Source organism: Accipiter gentilis, chromosome 7 (assembly GCF_929443795.1).
Source record: "Accipiter gentilis chromosome 7, bAccGen1.1, whole genome shotgun sequence".
Taxonomy (NCBI): domain Eukaryota; kingdom Metazoa; phylum Chordata; class Aves; order Accipitriformes; family Accipitridae; genus Astur; species Astur gentilis.
In genome coordinates, this window is record NC_064886.1 from 20,316,211 (window position 1) to 20,341,113 (window position 24,903).

At 35.8% G+C, this 24,903-nt stretch overlaps 1 protein-coding gene across 19 annotated transcripts in view; it reads right to left on the bottom strand.

Annotated features, from left to right (window-relative positions):
- The window catches only part of RIMBP2 (RIMS binding protein 2), a 115,902-nt gene that overhangs the window by 72,457 nt on the left and 18,542 nt on the right, over positions 1-24,903 (bottom strand). For 4 of the 19 annotated variants that reach the window (XM_049806296.1, XM_049806300.1, XM_049806299.1 and 1 more), the window contains exon 1: positions 9,782-9,803. The exons of 2 other annotated variants lie outside the window; for them this stretch is intronic. Coding sequence is in view for 1 of the 17 variants with exons in the window: in XM_049806281.1 (XP_049662238.1) it covers positions 4,361-4,378 (18 nt within the window). In the remaining 16 variants the exon portion in view is untranslated. Of the gene's footprint in view, positions 1-4,360; positions 4,440-9,781; positions 9,812-24,903 lie in introns of those variants that run through there. 13 more of the 19 variants (XM_049806282.1, XM_049806280.1, XM_049806297.1 and 10 more) reach the window with 8 other exon arrangements.

Here is a 24,903-nt window from a genome sequence, read left to right on the forward strand (position 1 = left end):
GCCTAATATATTTTTGACTAATATATAAAGAAGTTGTGACATCCAAATCTGATTGACATTAACCACTGGGTTCAAAATGTATAGGGTCAGCTAAACTGATAGTATGATCACATGAATAATTTTTTTCTATAGAAAATGAGATTAAAATATCAGTTTTATAAAACATTTCACCCAGAAAAGGCCGTTCTGAGTAACAGTGATTGTAACATATCAATTAATTCCGCAGAAGATACTGCATTTCTGCCCACATCTGGAATCTGGAATACCAGACTGATAGTTAAACATGAACAAAGGATAGTGAAAATTAGTCCAGCTTAAGTAATGACATGTTACAGCACCATCGTCATACAATATCAGAACATCACAACATCTGTTGGAAGCCATCTTCTTGACTAAGCGTTAAGTGCTACTGCACTGAGCTAAACTAAGACAACAAACTGCAGAATATTCACAGTCTCCTGACTGCAGATATACCTATCATCTCACACATAAGGAGCTCAGCAATTATCATTTCTCAAATCTGTTAAATCTGTTGTTCAGGGTACAATTAAAAGTGGCAGTGGGAGTCTGAGATGCTAGACAGTTCTGAGGGCCAAAATGAGAAGAATTTCTTAGCTCATGTTGCATTTTCAAAGGTGTGAATTAAATCAGTAAATATTTTTATAAGATCAGCAAACTGCACAGAACAGTTCCTTGGATATGCAAATAAATCACTGTGTCCTATTAATTGCTGAAAGTCACTTGTAAAGCATTGTGTGTCTATTCTGCACTTTACAAGGTGAAAATAAGCTACACTACCTGCTCTAAAAGCCTTACAACTGCAGACTTCTGTCAAGCCAGCTTTGACATTGACTTTAACGGATCAATTTGCATTTGTTACAAATCAATACTGCTCAGCTGACTTTAACGGGGAACAAGTGACAATGAGTTACCAGGTTTTAATAATGTTATTAAAAGGAATTCAAGCAGAAATGGGGTGGGGAGCAGGGAAGGGAGAGGAGGAGTAATTGATGGCAATCTAGGCCAGTATCTTTCACACCCTACTTAATTTCTCCAGAAAGTAAACAGTTTATGAGAGATGGTACAGCAAATGGGCTGGCTGTTAATCCTACCTGAAGAAAATACATTTTATCATGTTATTTGCAAGAATGAATAGAAATAGGGCAGTAACTATCCCAGTTTCATTGGTCCTTAGTTATAAGCCTGTTTCTTTTCACTTATTTCTCTATTCATCATAGCGGCAATTTCTCTTGGTATTCTTTTGCATTTGCCAGGATAAAGCCCAGCTATGTTCCCCATCCCAACTAAATCCATAAAGATTAAGAATCACCTGAAACAGTAGCAGGGATTACTGGCACACTTCTAGCCTAAAAAATACACAGATAGAGACCCAGCAACTAAAACTCAGGTGCAAAATTTCCACTTGCAGTATTTGCAATAGGGATAGAATGTATTTGTATATATTATCAGTGTGTTCGGAAGTGACATAAATACATGTGCACTAATAATATTTAGATTGCTTGCTCTCAGAAAAAGCATTAATGAACAAAGAATAAATAACTCGTCGAAGGCCTCAGATCAATAACATATGGTAAAAGCCAGAAACTGAACCAAAGTCTTGCAAATTTTAGCCAAGTTCTTTTATTGGGCTATGTTTTCTGGAAATGATCCAAGTCATAATTACTGTCAACTCAGAAATTCCCACAATATTAGTTTCAATTTGTTGACCTGAGTCATCTTTCAGCAACAATGAACCCTTACCCCAGGGGCTCTGACAGAAGAATTCTGGTAGATTCAGCTGTAATAGTTTAGCTACTGTATAGTAGTATCAGTCATGTCCCTGAAAGTAACCCATGATGTGGTTAATTGAAGCAGCACATACTACTGCCCAAAGGGGAACGCAAGCTAGTTTCTGTGTAGTATACATGAATAGTAGTAGTTCAACAGTTATGTTCTCTCTCCAAATGCCTTATGACCGGTTTCTCCGGTGTTGAATGTTTCCAGGTGCTAACTGTTACTTGGAGAAACACACTTACACTACTCATTATACATCTCCTCACCATCTCCTCTTCTCTTGTGGCTGTGAAATACCACCTAGATTTTTGCAAATGATAGTTATGCCTCATTGCAGTTTGTGATTTTCTGTCTAATCCATTGAATTCAGTGATTTGGACCCTTAACAATATCTGCCTCAGTATTTTCCAGGTGAGTTAAATATAAACCTTCAACAAAAAAAGACCAAAGTTGATTCCAGCTATCCCAGAACTAAGTTCCACCCAACAGGCAATTCATATATTAAAAAAGAGAATTGAAGTCATGTAGAGGAAAATGACATTTTAACTGTTTTCTTCCATGTACAAACCAGAAAACTCAAATTTCTGCTATAAATTCGTACTGGCCCACAGTCAGTCTCTGAAAGTTGCCAGTGCATGGCTGCTCTTGTCAAAAGTGCTGTCATACCACCATTGTGTATACACCCATTTGACTGGGGCCAGAGTGGCACACAAAAAGGTGTTTTTCATTTGGGCGGAAATCCAACACATTTGATTATCATTTTACTATGTTTTGAGTTGTCTTCATTAGGATTTTATGGTGGGTTCCTGAAAGAGCTTTCAAACGTCAAACACATTTTAAGGGAGACAGATGCCTTTTGAAAATCCCAGCTTCTTGCACATGAAGGCCATGCTTCCTTAAGACACTATACTGAAATAGAGTATTTTTCCATTCTCTCGCCTTTATTTGGCAGCTAGCACTGAATGCATTAACAACAGGGCAACAGTTCTCACTTCAGCTCTTACAACTGCCAATTCCAAACAGAACCTCCAAGTCAACAGAAAGAAGAGGTCAGCAAATACATAGGGCAGCCATCACAAATGACAGACTTACTGGCAATAGGCTGGATATGTGCTTCTTGCATTCAGCTTGCCTGTGAATGCTAAGGATTCTCCACTACAGACTTCCCCTCTCTCAATTTAATAACTCCACCAAATTCTAAAGAGAACATGCAAAGAGACACCACTCTGTTATTGCTTGGACCTAAGAGGAGGTTTTGTGTGATTTTTGCAATTCATTTTGGAGCTTGACATGACTGAGATTTTTAAACTTCTGGACAATAAACCAGTACCAGTCCAAAAAATAAACCTGTGGAAAGCATTACTATGCACTCTTCCCTCATCCTTTTATGCAAATAGCTTTTGACTTCTTTTTACAAATTTAATGAGAGTTTTGCCCTTTTATCCCCTGCTGCCCTCTCCCCTGTTCTTCTTTTATGCACTGTACGTAACAATTCCGACAATTTAATTGTGCCTAAGAAGCAACATTTTATAGTCAAAGGAGGTCTACCATTTAACCTACGTAAATCAATCCACTGCAGCTGTTAATAGTAGAGCGAAGATTACGAACGTATCAAGCCAATTAGTCCAAGACACAGTATAAAGGCAAATGCTGACTAAATGTTGGCACACTAATGTGCAAGTGAAAAGGAAGCAGTACTTCATAACTCAAAAAAAGCTTCTCACTAGTCTTGACATTGGGTATCAATTATTAGTTGAACAGTCCATCCCCCCCTTTCTAATGATGTTGCTACACAATACTTATTTAACAAAATCAAGTAATTAAATTGCTTGAAGAAATTTAATTACTAGTCTAGCATGCATCCAAAAATTTTACAGAAAAATGAATGTGTAAAATTAATGGTAAGGAAAGAAACAATAGAAGTGGTATGTAGAACTATTTCACCTTCCCCTACCTCCAAAAATTGAAAGTATTGTCACAGATTAGCATCAACTAGCTACAGAACAAACTAAACCCAAACTTTTTCTAATATATGTAGGCAGAAGTTGCATAGAGCTTAGACTGCTCCTGCTTAAGATTTTTTACCAAGTCAAATACAAAAAAAGCATAAACCATACTTGCATATATTACATATATGGTGGTATGTCAATCATGCTGTGTTCATGTCAGGACCATAATTTTAGTATAATTAGTATAATTTTCAAAAAGAATCTGAAATGTCTTTAGCATGTCAGTCAAAATTCCAAACAGCAAGGATATTTCCTGCTGGATATAAGGAATGCTTCAGGCATTCTCAGCTCAGACAGGCATTTTGATTTAAGAAAACAACACTAAGGACGATCTTTTCAGAATCTGCAAAATAAACTGAATCAGAAAATTGACAGCCCTCCCAAATGTATACAAACACAAGCAGTCCTGCAGTGTGCTATTTTTTAAGGGGTGCCCAGAGCACTACATAGCTTTAAAGGCTCACACACCGGTACATACTTCACAAAACATGAGACGATTAATAAAGAAACATCCATGAAAAATAAAAATAAAAGACACTACAAATAAATTGTGTTACCTGATATATAAGTTGCATCTTTTTAAGTGCAGAAATGAAGGCAAAAATGTGTGTTCGTAACAGAGAAAAGTAAAAATTCTCCTACAGATATGAGGACTGACTATAAAAATTCATGGTAGGAGGATGACTTCTGTAGATTTAATACAATCTGACACTGCTGTCTGGGTAACAAGGTTCTACATTGCCTGGAGAAAGGCATCTGTTGCCCTGTGTGCTAGTTTGCTCATCCATCAATTATTTTTGTTTAAAAAAAAATGTTATACACTATTCATTTATTTGTAGCTCTTTTTCTTTGAGACTTCTTTCTGCCAGTAACCTGCAATGACTGTATTAGAACACTCTGATTATAATCCCCTGTGATAGTTCTCTATTTTGATGATACATGAATAGAATTAATCCAAGAGAAAAGTGAAAACTTCTAGTCTACAGGTACTTAAAAACGAACAATGAAGAATCTTCTGATCTTTTCTCATGTATTTTTGCCCTGTAAATAACTCACTTCTAAGGTCAGGCTCATCACCATCAATTTTTTTTTTTTCTTCTTGTAAGAGCTAAATTTTAAAGGAAAAGCTGACTCATCCTGAATAGTACACAGTAGAACTGTTTAAGAACCTCAGTATGGAAAAGCTAACAGAGCTAGACTGAAAGGCACAGCCTGTACAACAAACTGCCATTAAAACCTTTCTGATTTTCTCTTTGCAATTAACATATGGATGATGCAAGAAAAATACAGGCCGTCCTGCATAATTCTAGCCACTATATAGCATAGCACTGAGCAAAGTGGAACCAGAAGCAAGCAGAGAAAAGCGGCTTTCACAAGAGATGCTGCTGCTCTGTTACTGTTAGTAAATGTTCTGACACCACTTCCATTATATCTGACAGCTTTGGATGCATACCAGTAAGACAAAAGGGCAATCAAAGAAAGCACTGAAAGGTGCTGAATGTCCCCTCCCTGTCCCATGAAGGGTACAGCTCTATTCAGTACTGGCTTCCACAGGTATCAGCTTTGACAGTTAGAAAGTTCCACTTTCAATAAATTACATACTATAAGTTAGTGGAAAACTATTAAATGCAATAAAAAATAATCAACTAAAGACTTTTTTTTTTTTTGAGGTGTTTTACTATTTCCATTCGATTCTTCCTCTCAATTATCATGATTGAAGTATATGTTAGCAAGTAGTACAGGAAAGTAGTTGGTCATTTTATGATATTAACATTTAAAAACTAAAGAATTTCTACAGAGAATATTAACAGGCATACATAAGTCTGTTCTACTACCACTCTTAAGATAAAGGCAGATCTGCTCAGAAATGCTTGCGTTTTAAATAAAATCACTTCACAATTCTATTTTCTTCATTTTAAATAGGAACTTTTCCATGCAAATTATACTTTGTTCTAACAAAAGAACACAAATGCAGCTTTACCCTTCTAATCAGTAGTCTGAATTTAGCATAAGAAACACTATATAAAAATAGCGCTTCTTAAAAAACCACTACTAAATAAGGAACACAGGAACTGTAGCAGTTTATTGGACTTGGAAATCATCAGTGTCTTGGCACTTCAGTGACCAGGACCAGATGTTATGGAGGAAGCACAGACAATGCATGGTATTATTTTTCACTTGAATAAGACTTAAGATAACAAGCTTTGCACTATCAACTCATTTCATTCACTCTCTTTTTGTCTTGTCTTTTGGACTATTAGCTTTTCACACAGCTGTTTCTCATAACTTGTCCACACAATCTTGTCTACTCCCTCAAATCTGTCACTCCCATAAGAACACTGATTTACATGATAAGGTACTCGCTGCCATGTTTTGCAGGATCAGAGAGGAAAGGGACAGATCAACATCAGATTCACCTGAACTTCCGGAAGATTCCCCTATTTTAGAATCACATGTAACCATGTTTGATTTGCTGCTGCTCAGACTATGGCCATCACTGAAAATTGTTCATCACACTGTCCATCTTATTTTCTTCACATATGGCACATAGCATGAACATGACAAGACCCTCTCATCTCTTTCAATAATGAAAATGTGTAAAGTGATAACTTCAGATATATCTAAGTGTAATGGTTTTATTGTAATGTCCGTACTCGTGAATAAATAACACAGCAGACATTCTAGCTGCAGCTGTTTATGATGAATTACCAAACACGCAAGTGCTTCTCAAGCCATTACTTTTGGACTTTATACCTACCGTGGCTGAAGGAAGTAATCATGAAGACAGCAAAAAAGCAGACATTCGCCATGATAACGTTATTTTGTATTTGCTATTATGTTCTTATTTTATGATACCATGCTTCCTCCATGAGGTATGTGGAATGTGTCAGCTAGATTCTATACTCAAAAGCAAAAGACCAAATGTCTTTGCACACTTCCAGTTCACAACACAGATGGAATGAAACCTCTAACTGGCAGTAGGTGGCATTACTTTTTTTCTTGTTAACTTCTGCAGAAAGTATCTAACACTATCCCAACAAGCAAAGACAGCAATTGTATAACGTATGTTTTCAGTATCATCTTTTAAAACCTTCTCAGCATTTGCAATGAAATGTTATTATTGGATAGCTGCTTGATTCCTTAATGACAAAATTATACATAATCTTGTTGTGGAAAAGTAGTATACAAGTGTATAGCTGATAACTGAAGAATCAATTCAATTTTAGACCTATCAACTTCAAAGAAAAATAAGGGGTAAGGGAGAGGTCAACTCTCATCAATAATGTCTTATTTATGTATGTTAACACTGTAATACTTTCAGTCTAAGGCTGTTCCAATAACTAAAATTATGTAATATTGATAATGCTTTCATCAGTGACCGTAGAAAAATTATTTTGATAGGCATAAGTGTTAATACAAGCTTCATACCAAAGTAATTCTACCACTGACAACACAGCTGTTCCTAATTTATCCAGAATGTGCTTTAGCTTTTGTTCAGGCTACCCTCCTGAAGATACGTCCTCACCACAAGTCAGCCAAACTACTACTTAGTATTTCCTTTAAAGAACAAGCACATTTGTGTTCCACCTTTCAAATAACATCCAGCTGCTGGGAACATAAACATAGCCAAAGATACAATAAAAATACATTTCTGCAGCCTTTAGTAGTGAATTAATCTTACGCTTAATATTACAGCAGTGTTTTCCCTTGGACAGTATTAGAAAGTTAATCAATTCGATTTGTGGGCTGAAGCAAAATCAATATTTATCCAGGGGTATTTCTTTCAATTATTTTTACACTCACTTCTCAACACAATAAATTAATCTGTGTATCTGAGAGACAGAGGGTCTAATTTTCATTTACCATGCCACAGTTCTAGTTCCTTCAGAGACAACTTATAGCCAAGGGGAAGAAAAATTATCCACTGCTAAGGGAGAAAGGAGTGAACAAGGTCCCTGGTCTTGTATAAAGGCACAAAGGAAACACAGTGTGGCTTAAACATTAACCCCATTTGAATGCTGGTATCAAGCTGGCACGGTCTGAAGAGAACATTCCCTACTGCCCACTTAAAAATTATTTTCTTTTTATTTTACCATCATACTACATATTTTTTATTCTCATCTGAATTGGTAATAAATCGTTCTTTTGCCTTGAGTCCAGTGGATGTGTCAAAGATCCAATTTATTTTTGTAGGTCAAACCAAATGTCACCAACTATTTTAAAATAATTAAAATGCACAGTGAGATTTTAGTAGTTTCTGCACATGCATGAATTTGCACTTGCACTTTGTGCTAATTCATAAGGAACTTGGTATTCACATTTTCCACTTCAATTTCACTAGTGGCAGAACAAACAGAATAAAGCTAAACATCAGCTAAAAAACATGAGCAAAGTTGCTCTGATCACCACTGGAGCTCATTAGGGGTAAGGCTGCAACAGAAAACATCTATTCAACTATCTACTAAGGCATTAAGGTTTCCATTTGCTGATCAACAGAACACACAGAAGACTGGTGAGCGGCGACGTGAACTTGGAGATCTCTCAGTAGAATACCTTACAGGATCTTCTAAAGACCATGTATGTTAGTATTCTGCTAACACACCAGTTGCAGACGCTTTTATATAGGAATAGCTCATGGAGAGATCTTGTCAACTTTGATTAAATCGTCAAGTTCATTGCGCTACTTCTTATAATAGAAATTTCTTATTCTTACTGAAATAGAACAAGCCATTTCTTGTTCTATTTCACTGATAATTAAAATGCAATTAGTTAGATCAGCTTTCACAAATATTTCTCAGAAAGCTTTCCTTTTTGTCATGCACAAAGAGGAGAGAATAGCAAACAAGATCAACTGTTGCCATGGTAACGTCATGCCCCAGCAGGTGAAAAACTCAGTCCTGTGGCACTAAAAAAAGGATGAAATGTACTGAACCTAAGCATAACATCAACTAAAGCTCAACAAGCTAAATGGTTTTTTTCATAGATTGGCATATTTTTAAGCAACACATTTAGAGAGGCAAATGTTAAAAAACCCCGTGTGAACTCTGGTGACATTAGTATTATTCAATTGTCTCCGAGTGATTTTATTGGGCAGAAATTTATATTGATATGTTGCACAATTTTTGAAATCTCTATGCAAAGTTTAGCACAGTTTTTAAAAATTGTAAGTGACTTTAGAACAGAAGATAATTTTTCATTTCAAGAGAGATACAAGAAAACTATGCTGAATAATTTTAAGGGATAGATGCCAGAAGCATCATTCAAAAACAGCTCTTCATGCTCCAGAAGTTCTGTTTTCAGAATAGTTAATATATTATAGCCTTCAAGTATGACTGTACAGTCAATTTTTCATTTTCTGTTAAGCTAAGATGGTATATATAAACACTAAACAAATTTCTGAGTTAAGCAAAACAAAGTATTATGGGCCACTGCTTTCCCCGTGTGATTTTTTAAGAAAAGCTGTACAAAACCATACGTTGGTCCTTCTATGGTCCAACCAAATCTTCCCTAACTATCTACAAGCGCCCACCTCAAAACACTTCATTCGCATTTACAGAGATCAGAACAAAGCTTTGCATTCCTTCCTTAAGGAGAAAAACCATGCAAGTAAGTCACAAAGCCACCTTTTCATCTGCAGGGCTCTCAAACACTGTGAAATCACCATGTATCATATTCTCTTAATCAAAGGTGTTTTCAAACCATTTTCAACACAATTTGAAAACTAGAAAAAAATGGAACTTCTTGTGATTTTTTTTTATATAATACAACATATTATTTTCATATCAGATACCATTTTCTCCAGCCAGTCAGCAAAATGTAACAACTTTAACAAAGCTTAATAGTTTTACTATGTGTGTATTTACAGGTGTGAAAACTTACACATACTATTTTTCTAAGTATACTCAGGAAAAATACATCACAAAACAATGAGTTTAAACAGTCTGCCAGTCAGAATTTGAAATTTATTCATTACTCACAGTTGTTGGGCAAGCAATGAGTGAACTGTGCATTCATCCTTCCTAAGTGCCAAAAAAAGAGAAGATGACTATCACCTAACAAAAGCAATGCTGTTTCTTATCCTTCTACTCAATAGTATCTAAAGTCCTGTTGCAATGACATCAAGGAGAAATAAAATAGCTAGTAAATACTAGAATTCGCAAAAAATGATGGTTTTTTTTTTTCAAATATTATGTCATTATTTTATTACTTGAACTTTAGTTCAACCTTGAATGTCAGTAATGTACCAAACTTCATATTAGGCACTACCCAGTTAGAAGAAAATCCCTGCCTAAATATATTATGTTTCATTTTTAAAGCACAAGGCAAAATAGGGGCTAGAATCAATTGTAATTAATATATAATTTTGGAGGCAAGAAGTCCTCTGCATATGGAAAAAGGAAGATAGCTTTACAGTTTTTAAACAGTGGCTGCCTGAAGACACTTTGCAACTTGGAGTTACAAAAATTATATTGGGAAAGGTTATTTGACAGAGTGTAAATGAAGAGGATGAGAGCATTATCTCCACAAGAATAATACTTCTATATATCGATACCGTATGTGCTGAGGATGTCAACAGTTTGTACAGTAAACCTGGGAGAAATACTGATACCTGTTTTTCACAAAGAGAAACTCAGTAATTAAGATTAAAACATGTCGCTAATTTTGAATTTGTCTGCTGGTTGCAGACAACCCTGAAAACCTGGGGCAGTCACCAGCAATGAACACTTTGGAAATGTGGTCTTAGATGATTTGACTGGCACTGAACAGCAATATGAAAGCAGAGTCAGAGGTGGGTACTAACACAAACATCCTCCTGTGTATCACACTCTACACAAACATACAAGTCTTTAAGCTTTCGAGAACTACCACAACTTCTTATTTTGCTGCCATAAATCTGCTCTACATTTCTGTGGTCACCAAGGACAATTTTCCAGGCATTTTTGAGGAGAGCAGAACATAGAATACTTCATGTTAACATATCATAAGAAACAACACAAAATTTAAACATTATATTTGCCATGTTACTTTTCTCTATCTTCTCTTTCCTAAATCTAATTAATGCTGCCAGGAAGATACTTATATACTAGTCTGCTTAGTATAAAATCAAAAGAAAACTAAATCATCAAGGCCCCAATTCAGGCAAGGAACTAACTGCTTAAGAGCAGTGGAATATTGAAGCAACTTATCTGAACCCCCTAGTATTTTCCCCTTCACTAAACTCTGACACAAATCCAGAGTCCTGACTGCTTTCAACAGGGTAGAAAATCATCAGCTAGAAAACTGCACTGAAGTTGCAATCAGACTTATTTCATTGCTATTTCCAAGTCTTAGCAAACGTATTATTTGGCAACTCCAGTTAATCTTAAATGTGCTTCAAAATGATTAATTAGGTATATATTACTCCCAGTCTAGCAACGCAATGTATTTCACCCCCACTTACTCAGAAAGCAGTCCTGTATATATGCAATTGCATCCATCTTCCCTCCTTAATGACACAGGCAAATAGAGAGAGTCAGAGTTTCTTTCTGCTCCTTCAAGCTGTACCGCATCATACTCTGAAATTACAATTAATCTTCTTTACTAGCTGAAGCTGACCTTTTAGCCACTGCCTGGAAAGAGAACATCACTCCCCTGGGGGCTGTTCAAGGGGAGGGCCTTCTTGTGCCTGACACCTCTCAGCCACGTGATGAGATGAGGCAAAAAAAAGCACATTAAAACGGGTAATTTGGGAAGGTATGGTTAATACTATCTATACAAGGAAGGCTGGCAAGCCACGCTTAGCTTTCTTGCTTCCTTAAGTACCTGAGGCAGGGAAGCTTTTTGTGATCTGTAACATCAGTAAATATTTACATTTTGGTTTATTCTTTAAAAGTCAGTAATTAACTGCTTGAGGCTGAACAGAAAGGTTCTGTAAGCTTTCACTCAGTTTCTGTATGCAGCTTGCTAGTACTATATCCCTGGACTAGACCAAGACATTCTGGGACTTAGGGTATTTGTATTCATTTAAATAACCAAAGTTTTTTCATAGTTGTTTCCAAGATGAAACCTTGACACATTAGGAAGCACAGAGTTTATGTTTTAGCTACTTGCTCATTTATTAAATGACGTGTGTAAAATAGTTACAGAGACTGCAAAAGGATTTTGCCTTCCGTCACTCAAAACAATCTGAGCACTAGGAAATTCAATTTCTCTTTGCCCATAAAACCTTTTTAATATGAACATGCATTGCTCATTATCCTGAATATAGCTTTTAAAATCTTTCCCACTGTCACTTCATATAGAATTCACATTATTTTATGTTCTCTTTAAAAAAATACATCTGCTGATATTTAATCAAAGTTTTATATTTAAAAGATAAACAACCTGAAAACAGCTCATAAGTCTGACAACCATTAGGGTAACCAACCAGGAAGAGTCTAATCAGAGCACAGAATTCATCTTCTGTATAAAATACCAGTTGATTAGGAAATAATCTTACTTAAGAGGAGAAATGGAAAAGGGAAGAATAATGATGCAAAATCTTTCTGATTTGTGAACTGACAGAAAATAAATCTTGACTCAAATGATATATAAAGGGGAAATACAAAAAAAAATTAAACACTTGAGAAGGAAAATAACACTACTCAAGGAAATCTGAAAGAGTGGGACAATGTAAAGGATTACTACTACTACTGGAATATAGTATTCCAATTTACAAAATTAAGTGTTGAAAATTCTCATGTGAATTAAGGATCAAAAAGAAAATTATTCCAATGCTAATAACATTTAGCTTTAGGGCTTGTTGTATTTAATTTTTTCAGTTCATAAAAATCAATTGTTGCGGCAGCTACAAATTTAAAGCTTTGTGGAAGCTTTCAGGAAAGGCTTTGAGGATAGAAAAAAAAAAAGAAAGAGAAATACTGAAAAACACTACTCACAAAGAATGTCTTATTTTCTCTATTTCAAATTGCTACTCACCCAAACAAGGTAAATAAATTGACCTTATACTTATGCATTTAGAAACTTACTTCTAAATGAATTATGACTTTAATCTCCCAGTACTCTAACTGAAAGATCCTGCCAACTAGTATATGCTAACAAATATAGTTCAAATACTAGCTTCTGGGCTTCCTTCTGCGACAGAAATTAGGATGCTTTTAATGGTTATGCTCTCCATACCTGTATTTGAATGGCTTTTCATCTGAACAATACCTTCATGCAGCTGTCATTCAGCTTTGGTCTAGTAACCTCAAAATGTCATTTTTTTCAGGAGAATGTATCAAAACTGACCAACTGATCAAACAAAGTTTAATTGATCATAATTTTTAAAGAATAATTTAAAATTGTAAATAACTGATGGAGAATGTATCACTGATCTGGTTTGAGCCACTGAAGAGCATTAAAATAATTCAAAGACTGTACAGCCTGGACCAAAAGGCTGGTATCCAAGCTTATTTCAAGCTTTGAGCAAGTACAAGGCCAGTTTGTGAAAGAGATTAATGAAATCATTACTCTGTTGAATAAAGGATATGATTTGGTATTGTCACAAAATGAGTGGTTTGGACCACTTAAAAGAATCACAGTCAAGGGTATTAACAGAACTGATTTAATAGGAATTTATAAGAGTGTGATTTCACAAAGTTTGATGGCAAGGTGGGGAATGTACCACCACAGATATAGAACCTAATGTGTTAGGATTGCAATGAAAACTGTAAACAGTAAGAGCAACTCATTGTACTGTCTACTTCACCAATTTTCTTCTTTTTGCATTCACAGACATACAAAGGGACAAGCCCATTTTTAAAAACACCTACAGTAATATACACCATCCCAAAACCTGAAAGAGAATGAATTCAGTTTACAATTCTGGGAAGATGTAGACTAGTTCCACTTTCATTTCACCTGAACCTATTTTCACTTCGCAGTTTCTGATCCTCACATGCTGTGCATTATCAGTGCAATTGAGGAAAACAATGAACAGAAATAATTTATGTTCATTTATTAAAGATAAAATTTGTTTGCTGTGTGTTTCTTAAAACTATCAAAATGTTTTCTCATGAATCATCAACTGAAAAAATAGATAAAATATTATATTTGATTAAAATAAGCCTCATGTTTCATCTTTGTATAGCAACCTCCTAAGCCATATACAGACAGTATCAGTATAATTTCTGAACTCTCCCATCTCATCAATTAAGAACCAACCTACAACTGAAAATCTATTCATGAAATAAGAAATGGATCTCTTGCAATGTAATTATAATTCGCTATGCAAAACAAATCCTTGGAGAAAATTTGAAAATGACACTAAAATTTCCAGCACTTTAGACACTTGAGACCAGATACTGTCAACTGTATTGCTATCTGTCTATTACAAATTTCATTAAGATATTTTTTAATTCATATTGAAGTAATTTTCAATTATTGCTTTTTTTTTTTTTCTAATGTATTTATTTGTAACAAGGAATGCTGAGACATCTTCAGTTCTCGAGCAAACTAATTAGCTTTATTAAAGCCAAAAGAAATTAGTTTTGGTTAAATATTAACAGATAACAAATTTAAGTGATGCTTCTGAATTGCAATGGTCTGAATTTCAAAACAGAATGTTAATCAAAGGCGAGGTTCAATTTATCTCCTATTATGAATAAAGATTTTGAAATTAGGCAGCATTTCTTGGCACATGAAGAACTGAAAAAGATCGTGAGAATGTCTGTGTTCATAGGATGGCTATCAGAAAACCTCAGGAAAAACAAAAGTAGACCAAAAGATAGCAGGGAATATTCAAAAGAACATAACTTAGCTGCATTACTGATTATATTAATTCAAAAGTATAAATAATATTAGCTGAAGATCAACTCTGCCTCTATGCTTCCAAGGGACACTGCATGGTATCTTATCTGTCACTTTAACACAGAAGTAAAGGCAGCTAGCTACCTTCTGCATTTTTACAATAGACTGCGATAATAGTTATGCATTTAAAGTGTTGTAGTGTAGGGATGTCAAATGCAAATGATGCCAAGCTTTTTCTCTTCTTGAGATCTAGATGAAATCTCATCATACTGACACTAGGTTTAAATGAAGTTGAGCATCACTGAATACGCTCTGATACGGCTATCAGCGAATTGAAGAATGAAACTGAAAATTAAAGATAGCCTTAGATGGCTGCACATTTATGAAGTTTTCTAAAACATAAATTTCATATCATTGATTCTTTTTCCCAACTATCTACTGAAGAATGACACCTGCCTGCAAAAAAGTGATTAACAGAGATCACTGAGGTACCAGAGATCAGACGTCTTGACAGATCCCCCTGCTCCAGTGACAGTCAAAACGTCTGTCATTCTAACAGGCATAATAGCACATAAAAGATTAATATTTCTCCTAAATTTCCTAATGCAGAATATATAGCTCCGGAACTGCTATTTAAAGTATTTCCACTGCCTGTAGCACTAAACTAACTTCTATTTTCACAAAAACATTTTGACATGAATGTATATCTATGAGAACCATTTCTTAGCAGCTCATTGCAAATGATATCTGTGTTTGTGAGGGGGCTGCCTTTTGGTGAACTATCATTTCAGCATTAATGTGCATTTTAAAATGGAGGAACCATGATCATGGAAAATCTGATGTAAATGTGTGAAAAATCATGGGCTTACTCCCATGACCTGTTGAAGAAAAAGCAGTGGCTAAACATACTGCTTTTGATTAAATGTTTTACCTTTCATCATATATATTGAGTTTTGATTTAACACTCCATCCCTTCACAGGCAAACTACTGAGTTCAGCTCCGCTCTCTCAAACAGAGGTTCTCATGAACACATGTTATTTATTTCCCTGCATGCATGGGCTTAAAGAATTTGTGAGCCTAAACTACCAAAACAGTAGCAAACAGGAAGGTAGAGTTTCGTTTCTTCAGCTTACATGCATGTAAGAAAACTTACTAGCATTTTCAGTTGCTAAAAAGAAAAGTTCTTCCACAATGTTGATGTGATTTTTTGTCTATATAAAAAAGAAAAAAACCCATGACAGAAGGCAATTTCAACATACAAAGCCAAAGTCTGCACTGTTTTACTCTTCTGTATAATCTTCACTTATTTCAGGTTATTTCATACTGTAATCTAGGGCACCTAGATTTGTCCCACTACAGCACAGTTCATAGCGTGGTAACAGGAAGCACCATTTACAATCTGAACAGACCACTTTTTAATGTTCTGACTACCAGTCCCTTCCCCAAGGCAAGTGTGTTATGAAGAGAGGACTATGTATGTTTGCATACACGTGCCAAACTATATCCACACACATACGTATGCACCACTCCAAAAACCAAAAATCTACTACAGTGAAAGTCAGCAACCTGCCAATTCTGGAGTTTTCATAGATTAGACTTAAAGATCATTGTTGGGTCAATCGCAAAGAAAATTCTAGACACAAAGAATTGTTACGTGTGTTATCTTCTGACTGCCAAAACATAGCCCAGACTGCTGATCAGCTCTGAAATCACGTATCCTTCTTACCCAAAGGAAACCACAATTTTGCTGTTTCTTTAAAAGACTGCTACTCTGACAGTCAGCCTACCTTTCACTTCATTAAAGGGTAACTTTGGACACTCCTGCCAATTTCGTCCCTCCTTTATTGTCAGTTTGGTGTAAAGCCTATCTGATAGAAATCAGGGATAAAATCCTGCTTTTAGGAATACAAACTCAATTTTCATAATAAATTGCTATTTTCCTACTTGCAAAGACTAGCACCATTAATGTGAGTGTAAAAATCTTGTGTAAGCATTTTACGAGTCAGTCACACAATTTATTTTTGCAGAAGCTAGAAATAGATGCATTGCCTTTTTGCATATGTTCTCCTGACTTTCCTTAAAAAAAATATAAGGAAGACAAGAAAAACATGATCAGAGATGTCAGGTCTCTCAAGATAAAACCAAAATGAGCTTTTTATCAATTTGAAGATCTATCCTTGCATATATGGTCACAGGACAGTCAGAGTTGTATTTAAAATCAGGTGAACCTCAGCAGCATAAACTATGGGTTTTTAAGGACCCAACATATCCAGTATCAAAGTGACACTGGAAAGAGGACCTCTTCACGGTAGACCTAGGGAAACAGCAAGTGGTAAACAAAAGGAAAAAAAAAAAGCCACGTAGCTACCAGCTTAAAGCATACCATGGAATTTGCAATTAAAGCAATTTTGTGAAAAACTAACAACAATTATGTTGTAAAATACGTCATAGGCAAAATTCAAACACCTGTCTCTACCTGCAAGGTGAAACACATATGCTTTCTCTCTCCCTCCATGAAAGACTCTATGAAACCTAGAGTGCAGGATGTGAATACAGGACCTAATTTATCATTTACAGGATTTAATTTATCATTTACCTCAACAGCAATGACAATGTTTTGACTTTTTCCTAAATTTCCACATCCCCTTATTAGTGATCCTTTCCCTCCATTAGTGGTTTACTGTTGCTCTATTTTGTAAGCTTCCAGCAAATTAACACTAAATTATATTCCATAGAAAAAGATGTTACAGGCTTTCTCCCCCATGCCTGATTTAATCACATTTTCTTCTTCAATTTACGCTACATTTAATGGTGGAAAATATTTTTAAGATTGATTTTCGATGATTACGCTTATTATAGTTCAGAGGATTATTCTTCCTGTCTGTCTTTGGCTAATTCTCAAAGAAAAGATTTGATCTGGAACAACTTGTGAAGGCCAAAAGCGGTATTTACACAAAAGACGATTTCTTTTCCCTTCTACTTCCCCTTTACAACACTACACCCAGCGTGTGGCAGAAGACACAAAGTCCTCACATATTTCTTTCCTTCACAAATAATACTAGCAAATGGTGGAGAATGGACAGAACTAGAAATGAACCAGTATCATTCATTTGAATTAGATGTACTGTAAATTCTTGTCATTACAGACAAGCAATCTACCAATGGCCAAGCCTTCAGGTAAAGACATTCCTTTACTGTTTTAAAGTGCTCTGAAATTCTTTTAAGGAAAGAAAATTATTATTTATTGGCAGTAGGTCATGAATATAACCTTTCTTTCTTTTTTTTTCTTTTTTTTTTTTTTTAGATTTCTCCATATAAAATTATTTCTTTTTAAACCCCTATGCTTCAAATTGTTTGAAGTATGATAGGAGATTATCTGCTTAATCCATTTCTTTCACTCCGGCATTTCAGATTTCATGCAGCTATGCAAAGTTCAGATCTGCTTAACAGACCTGTGAAGCTCTTCACAAAGCAGAAAATGAGTCAGGAGAAAAAATATACAGCCGTAGGGTGGTTTAAAAAAAAAAAAAAAAAAAAAAGTCATAGTGAAATTGAACTACAAGGGAGAAATTTTGAGTTACATCTCTTTTTGACACCGTAACTAGCTAGAGAATCTACATTACCTTTCTCCTTTTACTTTCTGCTGAAAAGGCGGCAGCTGGAGGAAGCCTGTTAACTCTATTTCTTCAAACCTATGTTTCTGTTTCAGTCCTTGTCAAAATGGAAACTGCCCCTTGATTAGGAGCTTGACCAAATGCAAACTACTGCAGCCCTCAAACACTGAGGTGGTGCTTTATTTACCCAGAGGAAATGAAGCTCACTGCCAGCATGTTTTGTATTCAGTTTTCGTGCCTGATTCAGAGGATCAGAATCTGGGCCTTTTCTTCACCGCTTTCAGCATAATTCAGCATGATTCAGTCTTGGTGCTGCCAAGACTATATCACCTTAAAAGGGCTTTAACTACATAATTAACAAAATGACTTAACATCACTTCATTCTTTCTTTGAGAATGACTGGATTTAAGTTAATGCCGTCTCCTTAACTCAAGCATTGCTAGCTGAACCACATGTAGAAAATGAAAGAGCATAGTCAAATGGCATTATTTCTTCTTATGTGCAAGAAGTCTGTTGAAAGTTGCTCAAATGCCAGAATGTGTCTAATCCTGCTATAATGTGGTAAAGAATAATTTCTAAATTTAGGAAGTAATTGCTTTGCTGTCCAGTGAAATGGACACTAAAAAAATAATCTCCTTTAGGCAAGTCCTCCTTTTAAACACCAATTCAGACTTCAGTGAACACAAGCACTAAACCTTTGGAAAAAATGAAGCTGTACAATTCCATTGTTGCAGTTTACTGGTTTTGTTGGTGCTTGCTCTGTATCACAACACAATCAAAATAAACAACATTCAGTGCTTAGATGTCATACAATACATAGTTACAAAGTGCTTTGCAATTAAAACTATGCAGTTTTCTTTGGTAATATTCCTTTTTGTGGAGGATTTTGACTTCCCCAGTTGTGTTTTTATTAGAATTCTGAACAAAAACTTGACGTTTTGAACTTCTTTGTGCAAATGAAAGGAACGAAAGGTTCTTGTTTTAAATACAATCTACCTGACACTGCTGCCCTAGAGCAGTGTAGGGATTGGCGCTCGGAAGATCTCGCGATGTACGGAAAGAGAAGGGTTAAAGGAGGCGGGATGACCGACAGACAGTATGTAAGGGCGTGACGCAGTTGAATAAACGCCATTTGCAGCATCCTCATATTGGTGTCAGTGCTCTGTGGCCCAGGGTATGGTGGACCCTGTGCCGAGTCCCACGGGGTGATCAGACGAATGTCTACAAGCAGTTCCTTGCCAACTTGAATCTTGGGAGCACTAATTCTTTGATTTCAGGGATTTCAGAAGACTGAATTCTTAGCTTCTAAAATCTGAAAGAGACTAGGGTAAACAACCAAGCAAACAAGCTGGCAACAGACTAGTTTGCCATCTGCCAATTTAAATTACTCTTTCAGTAGCCCTACAATGTGGGTTTCAAATACACTGCCAAATACCCAGCCAGCTAATTAGTATATTTCTGACTTTAAGAAAGTATCAGCAATGACCTCTATGCATTTATCATGTACAGGTTTTAGCTTCACATATGTTTGATATTCTGTGAATTAATACAGACTAAAAGATTCGATGATAGACACATTTCACATTTAAACTATGGTTGTACAATTCATAGGACTAGACGCCAATCCTGCCGGGGGGGGGGGGGGGGGGGGGTTGCAAAACAAAAACCCCAGAGGCCAAATTTCCAGTACATTTTCGTAAGTACGTAAGTATTCAAAAAGAATCAAGGTGAAACCTGAATGCAACTGCACAGATCAGTCTGTGAACTGAAATCAAGATAAATTAAAGGAGAAGGGTGTCCCACCAGCCAGTGATAATCAGAAGTCTCTGTGGAAAGCACAGCAAACTCCCAAAGTACTTTGTCACCTTCAAATACTGCCTGTTTAGGGGAAGGGGAAGAAATGTAGTCCTGTTCATAACAGTGTGCATATACACACTATCTCCTGTCTCCTACAATAAACACCCTCAGCAAATTCAATCACCTTGCTAGCCACTGGCAAGACATGACCCTGCTTTTTACATGGGCAAATTTTCAAAGGCAAAACTCTTTTTACTGCTTTTGAGGTGTTGACTCATTCTCATTGAACATGGGAAAAATGTTAACAAACATATGGAAGAAAACCTGCAAGTCTCCGGCTGAGTCCTGCAGATTCAGAAATTCACTGTTGTTTACAAGGATAATCGTCTGCCATGGCAGTAAAATGTCACCATAGGTTAGAGTAGTAGTATTTACACTTCTAGTAAGAACTCTTACTATGTTGGACCAGAGCTTTAAACATTGCAGTGTATCGCTTGAAGGTCTGTGTCACTATATATGTACAATGTAAGCCTAGGCACACACTGCCATACATAAGTATCAAGGATATGACAAGCATCTATCAAAAATCTCCTCTTTGATTTTTCTTGTTTATCGTGAAACTGCATTCATTTAAATACCACAGATCAAGCCTTTGTAGAATTCTAAATTTATTTTTTTTAATTTTGAATTGAATCCATTTCATTTCATGGCCAATGTAAATATGAATATTACCAAAATGATCCATAGAGCAAATTAAAATAAAACCCACTATACACAGTAATTTTGTGTTAGGGACTTCAGCAGATGTCACAAATAAATACAAGAAAACATGTTCAACAAAAGGAGATACAATTACACTTCCATTTAACCGTCAAGTTGCATACGTCTCTCTTCATTAGCACCCACAAGAGAAGAATGCAGCTGATTTCATATCATTTGCCAATCTATCCACTTTATTCATACATATTGGTAGAGAAGAGAAAGTGGAAATTGTTCAGTACACTGCAAACTTCAGGCCACTAACTTGACAGAAACCTCTAACTCTCTTCCTCTGAGTCTTTCTCTTCTTCTCAGTTTAAAAAATAGATAATACCTATGTAACTTGAAGTAAGCTCTTTGCTTTAGTCCTCACTGTTTTCAAAATTTACCAATATTCTTATCTGACTGTAGACTAGAGAATCAGTGTGTACAAACAACCCAAGGCCACATAATCATGTTGTGCCCACTATAATAGCTATGCATAACTGTTAACCTGTCCAATTCCTGTTCAGTACTGGGATATATAAAGGGTTACTTTGATATGAAAATCCTGTGATAAAGAAAGTAGTTAGAACTGTATTAGACCATTTTGGTTTAGGATATGCTGGACTTCTGGGGTTTGGCTTTTTTTGTTTGTTGCTGTTTGGTTTTGCTTTGAGCTCCTGAGTTTCTATTAACTATACTAAAAAGATTTTATATTAGGAACTACCTAAGGACCATTCAAGTGCCATTCATCTACACTAACCCCAGTCCACTACAAATAGCAAATCCTGAAAAGTTAAGATCTTTAATTGGGTCATTAGTATGTGCCTAAAACTTCCTACCAGATGAGTGCAATCGCTTCTTTTCTTCCTCAGTTTTGGAAAATGGCTCTAATCTTATCTAACTGAAAGTCAATCTAAAATAGAGAGGAAGAGAGAAGGGGAAAGAATAATAGAGTAACAAAGAGTACCTCACTCGGGGTAAATAATCACAAAAGCAGCAGAATCGGGCAGCTTTTACTCCATACAAAGTGTTTGAGAAGCAACACACAAAGGATTAAGGTGACAAAAGCATTTACAGATTCAGGTATTCTTGACAGAAGAGGCAGATAACCAGAGGTCACTGCTATTATACAGGAAACTGACTGCACCCTTAATCATCCATGAGACAACCTTGCTCTGATTCAAAGCAGATTCCTCCTATACACTGAATTTGGCATTGAGATGGATTCTCGGCCTGATTTGGTATAACTTCTCGGTTTGCCAGCAAGACAAGGTACATCACATAGTTCCCGTGAGGTTTAATATGGAGCTTGAAGTCTCACTGTGGGTCTCAATAATCTTTGGTAGCCTGGGATCTAATAACTTAATTACTAGGGCATTAGAACTCTGTCTTTCTGATATACTGCAGTATTGAGTAGTCCACAAGTAAACCTACACAGGAATTCAGTATCGAAAAAGTGAAACATCCACCTTTGTTCTTGGAACTTTTTTCATGGGACTTTACCTGAACCCTCAGAAATTAGAATCTTTATGGTCTTTAAAACCTCTTATATTCTAAAAATCTAAAGATGAGGATGGTGATGGATTTTTGAAGACAATGCAAAAGAGAGGTTACATTTTAAATATGGCCCCAACTTCCAAATTAAATAAGATACAAAATCTCTTATATTTTCAAAAACATGAACAAATAAACAAAGTGCTGGTACACTGTTATAACACAGAAATGACCATTTCTAAACCTGTGAAGAAGGGTAGGTTACTGTGACCTAAAGTTCACTGCTCTTTAATCAGTGACTCTTCAAAAGAACAGATAGTATAAGAGTAATAGAGGGATTTTCCTACTCTTCTGAAAAAGCTTTATTACACACACTCGGTGTGTTTATACTATGCAGTGACAGGCAGATACATAGGCACAGAATGGCTTCTCTTTTCAACTGAGTGAGCTAAGAGAACAGGGCTTCTAAAAATAATTTGTTTTGTTCAGCAATAGCTTTCATCATTATTCTTCTTTTTGCTATTCTTGCAGTCTGTGAGGAAGGCTACTTTTTCTTCACAGATCTCTGCATGTGTTCTTACAGCTCAACCCAGGCTTTGATTTTTTAGTCTGCTTAGGAACTAGAAGAGGCATTTGCAGGGTGGGAGACATTAATGTCCCCTGAATCAAACCTGCTTGAGAACTTTTATTGCCATATTCTAAAGAAAAGATTCAAAACAGGAATTGTGTGGGAAGAAAATGGGAAAGAAAAATACTAAAGCTGTTGTTCACTAGCAGAAATAACCATCTCACTCTTATTTGCTAACTTAATGTTTGCAACTGAAAAAAACCAAGCACTCTCCATTTCTTCTTAGGCACCACATAAAGTGCAATCTAGTTATATACAGTAGTCATTCCTATCAAAAATCTGTATCTTTCATTCTATTTATGGGCTGAGACCGTGGGCAAGAAACACTTTCCTATAGGGTGAACCACAATTCTCTTGCAGAAACCTACTCATTAATTTGCTATTGCATGGAACACCCCACCCCTACCCCTCAGCTTCTTCCTCATCATCTGATTCACAGCTGGCTCAGATCTCCGCAACTGCTGACCAAGACACAAAATCTCTTTTTCTTCATTGACAGACACTCTTAGAATGACAAAATTTGGAGAAGGACATGACTGATGGAAACCAGATGGAGAAATCAGCAACATGCCCAGAGGACTTCTAATGATTCACAGATCACAGTTGGCAACTTGGCCTTGGAAAATTATAATAAACACATTATTACAAGGCTTCTGTAGCTTCTTACTTCATCAGTATTTTAGAACTCTGGAGTATTATTTTTTTTATAAACTTAATTTTTGTACCAAGTACCCATTAATACAGGGTTCCCAAAACACCATGTGTGCTATTTGCAGTATACAAACAAAGTTAATCCCTTTAAATGCATTTTCAGATAACTCTGAAGATTTTTTAAATTATTATTCAGGTTGAAACACTTATTTTTAATTTGCCAAAATGAAAATTTGAAAAAAATTCTGCTTTTCCTAAAAGTCATCATCATACTCTTCTTCAGTATTGACCATCGTACATCTATTACTTTAAATAAATCAGGACTGTATAAATCAGAATCTGCAAATTAAATTTGGCACTCAGCTCAAACATCAAAGTTCACTAAACACTGTCAACTTGGAATAACTAAACACTTTTTTAGATTTTATTTTTTTTTTAGCTGTTAGCTCTATGAAGCTCCTCCTTCTGACAAGACAGAAAATTGACATTACCAAATCTATGCTTTCTGTAAGAGGAACTGCAGTCCAAAAATACTTAGTGTGCTAAAGCACAGATGACATTCTTATGCACCACCTGAGACAGCAAGATTAAAATCCTGAGTGGTTTCAAATGGTTAACATCAACACTGAAGAAAAAAGGCTTCACTCCCTATAATATTAGATAAAATACTACATCAATACACCATCATCCCATGGTGTTCAGCTACTTAAACCTGGCTTTAAATTTTTACAGTGCCTTCCTGAATATTCTTTTTAGCTTACTACATATGGTGCTACATTTTCCCAGAGGCAGAGATTTCCCAATCGCACTTGAGGGGTTGTCTTGGTTTTAAACTTAATTATATGGTAATGTGCTAAAAATGCTCTTACATGGGAGGACTGCAGTCTTATTCATTTTATAGATAAGGACACAGTCCTATTTCAGGAAAATTATTTCCAGAATCTGAATAGTTGAGATCTTGTAAAGGGTATGTCCCAGCTCATCTGTCAATCTAATTCAGTTCATGTGACAAAAAGATGCACTTACAAGGCTAGAATCCAAGAAACAGAACTGAAATTAAATTCCAAAATTGAAGTTAAAAAAAGCCCACAAAACAAATTTAAAAACCCCAGTGATACAGCAGCAAAGGGAAGTAGGGTGGGGAAAACTCATCGTAATTTTCTGTATTGGTGATGTTTTGCAAAAGCAGGTTTTTTCTCTCAGTTATCTGCCAAGGAGAAACACATAAATTGCAGTTCCCAGAAAACAACTAGCGAAGTCAAACATCTGATTCACCAAATATTTCTGTTCTCCAAATCATGATCTACAAGTCCCTAGCTCTGAGGCTGGCAATGGTTCCATTGCAGACATAAAAGCAGACAGAATTTACACGGCATGCAGACATTGCAGGGACATGAAGAA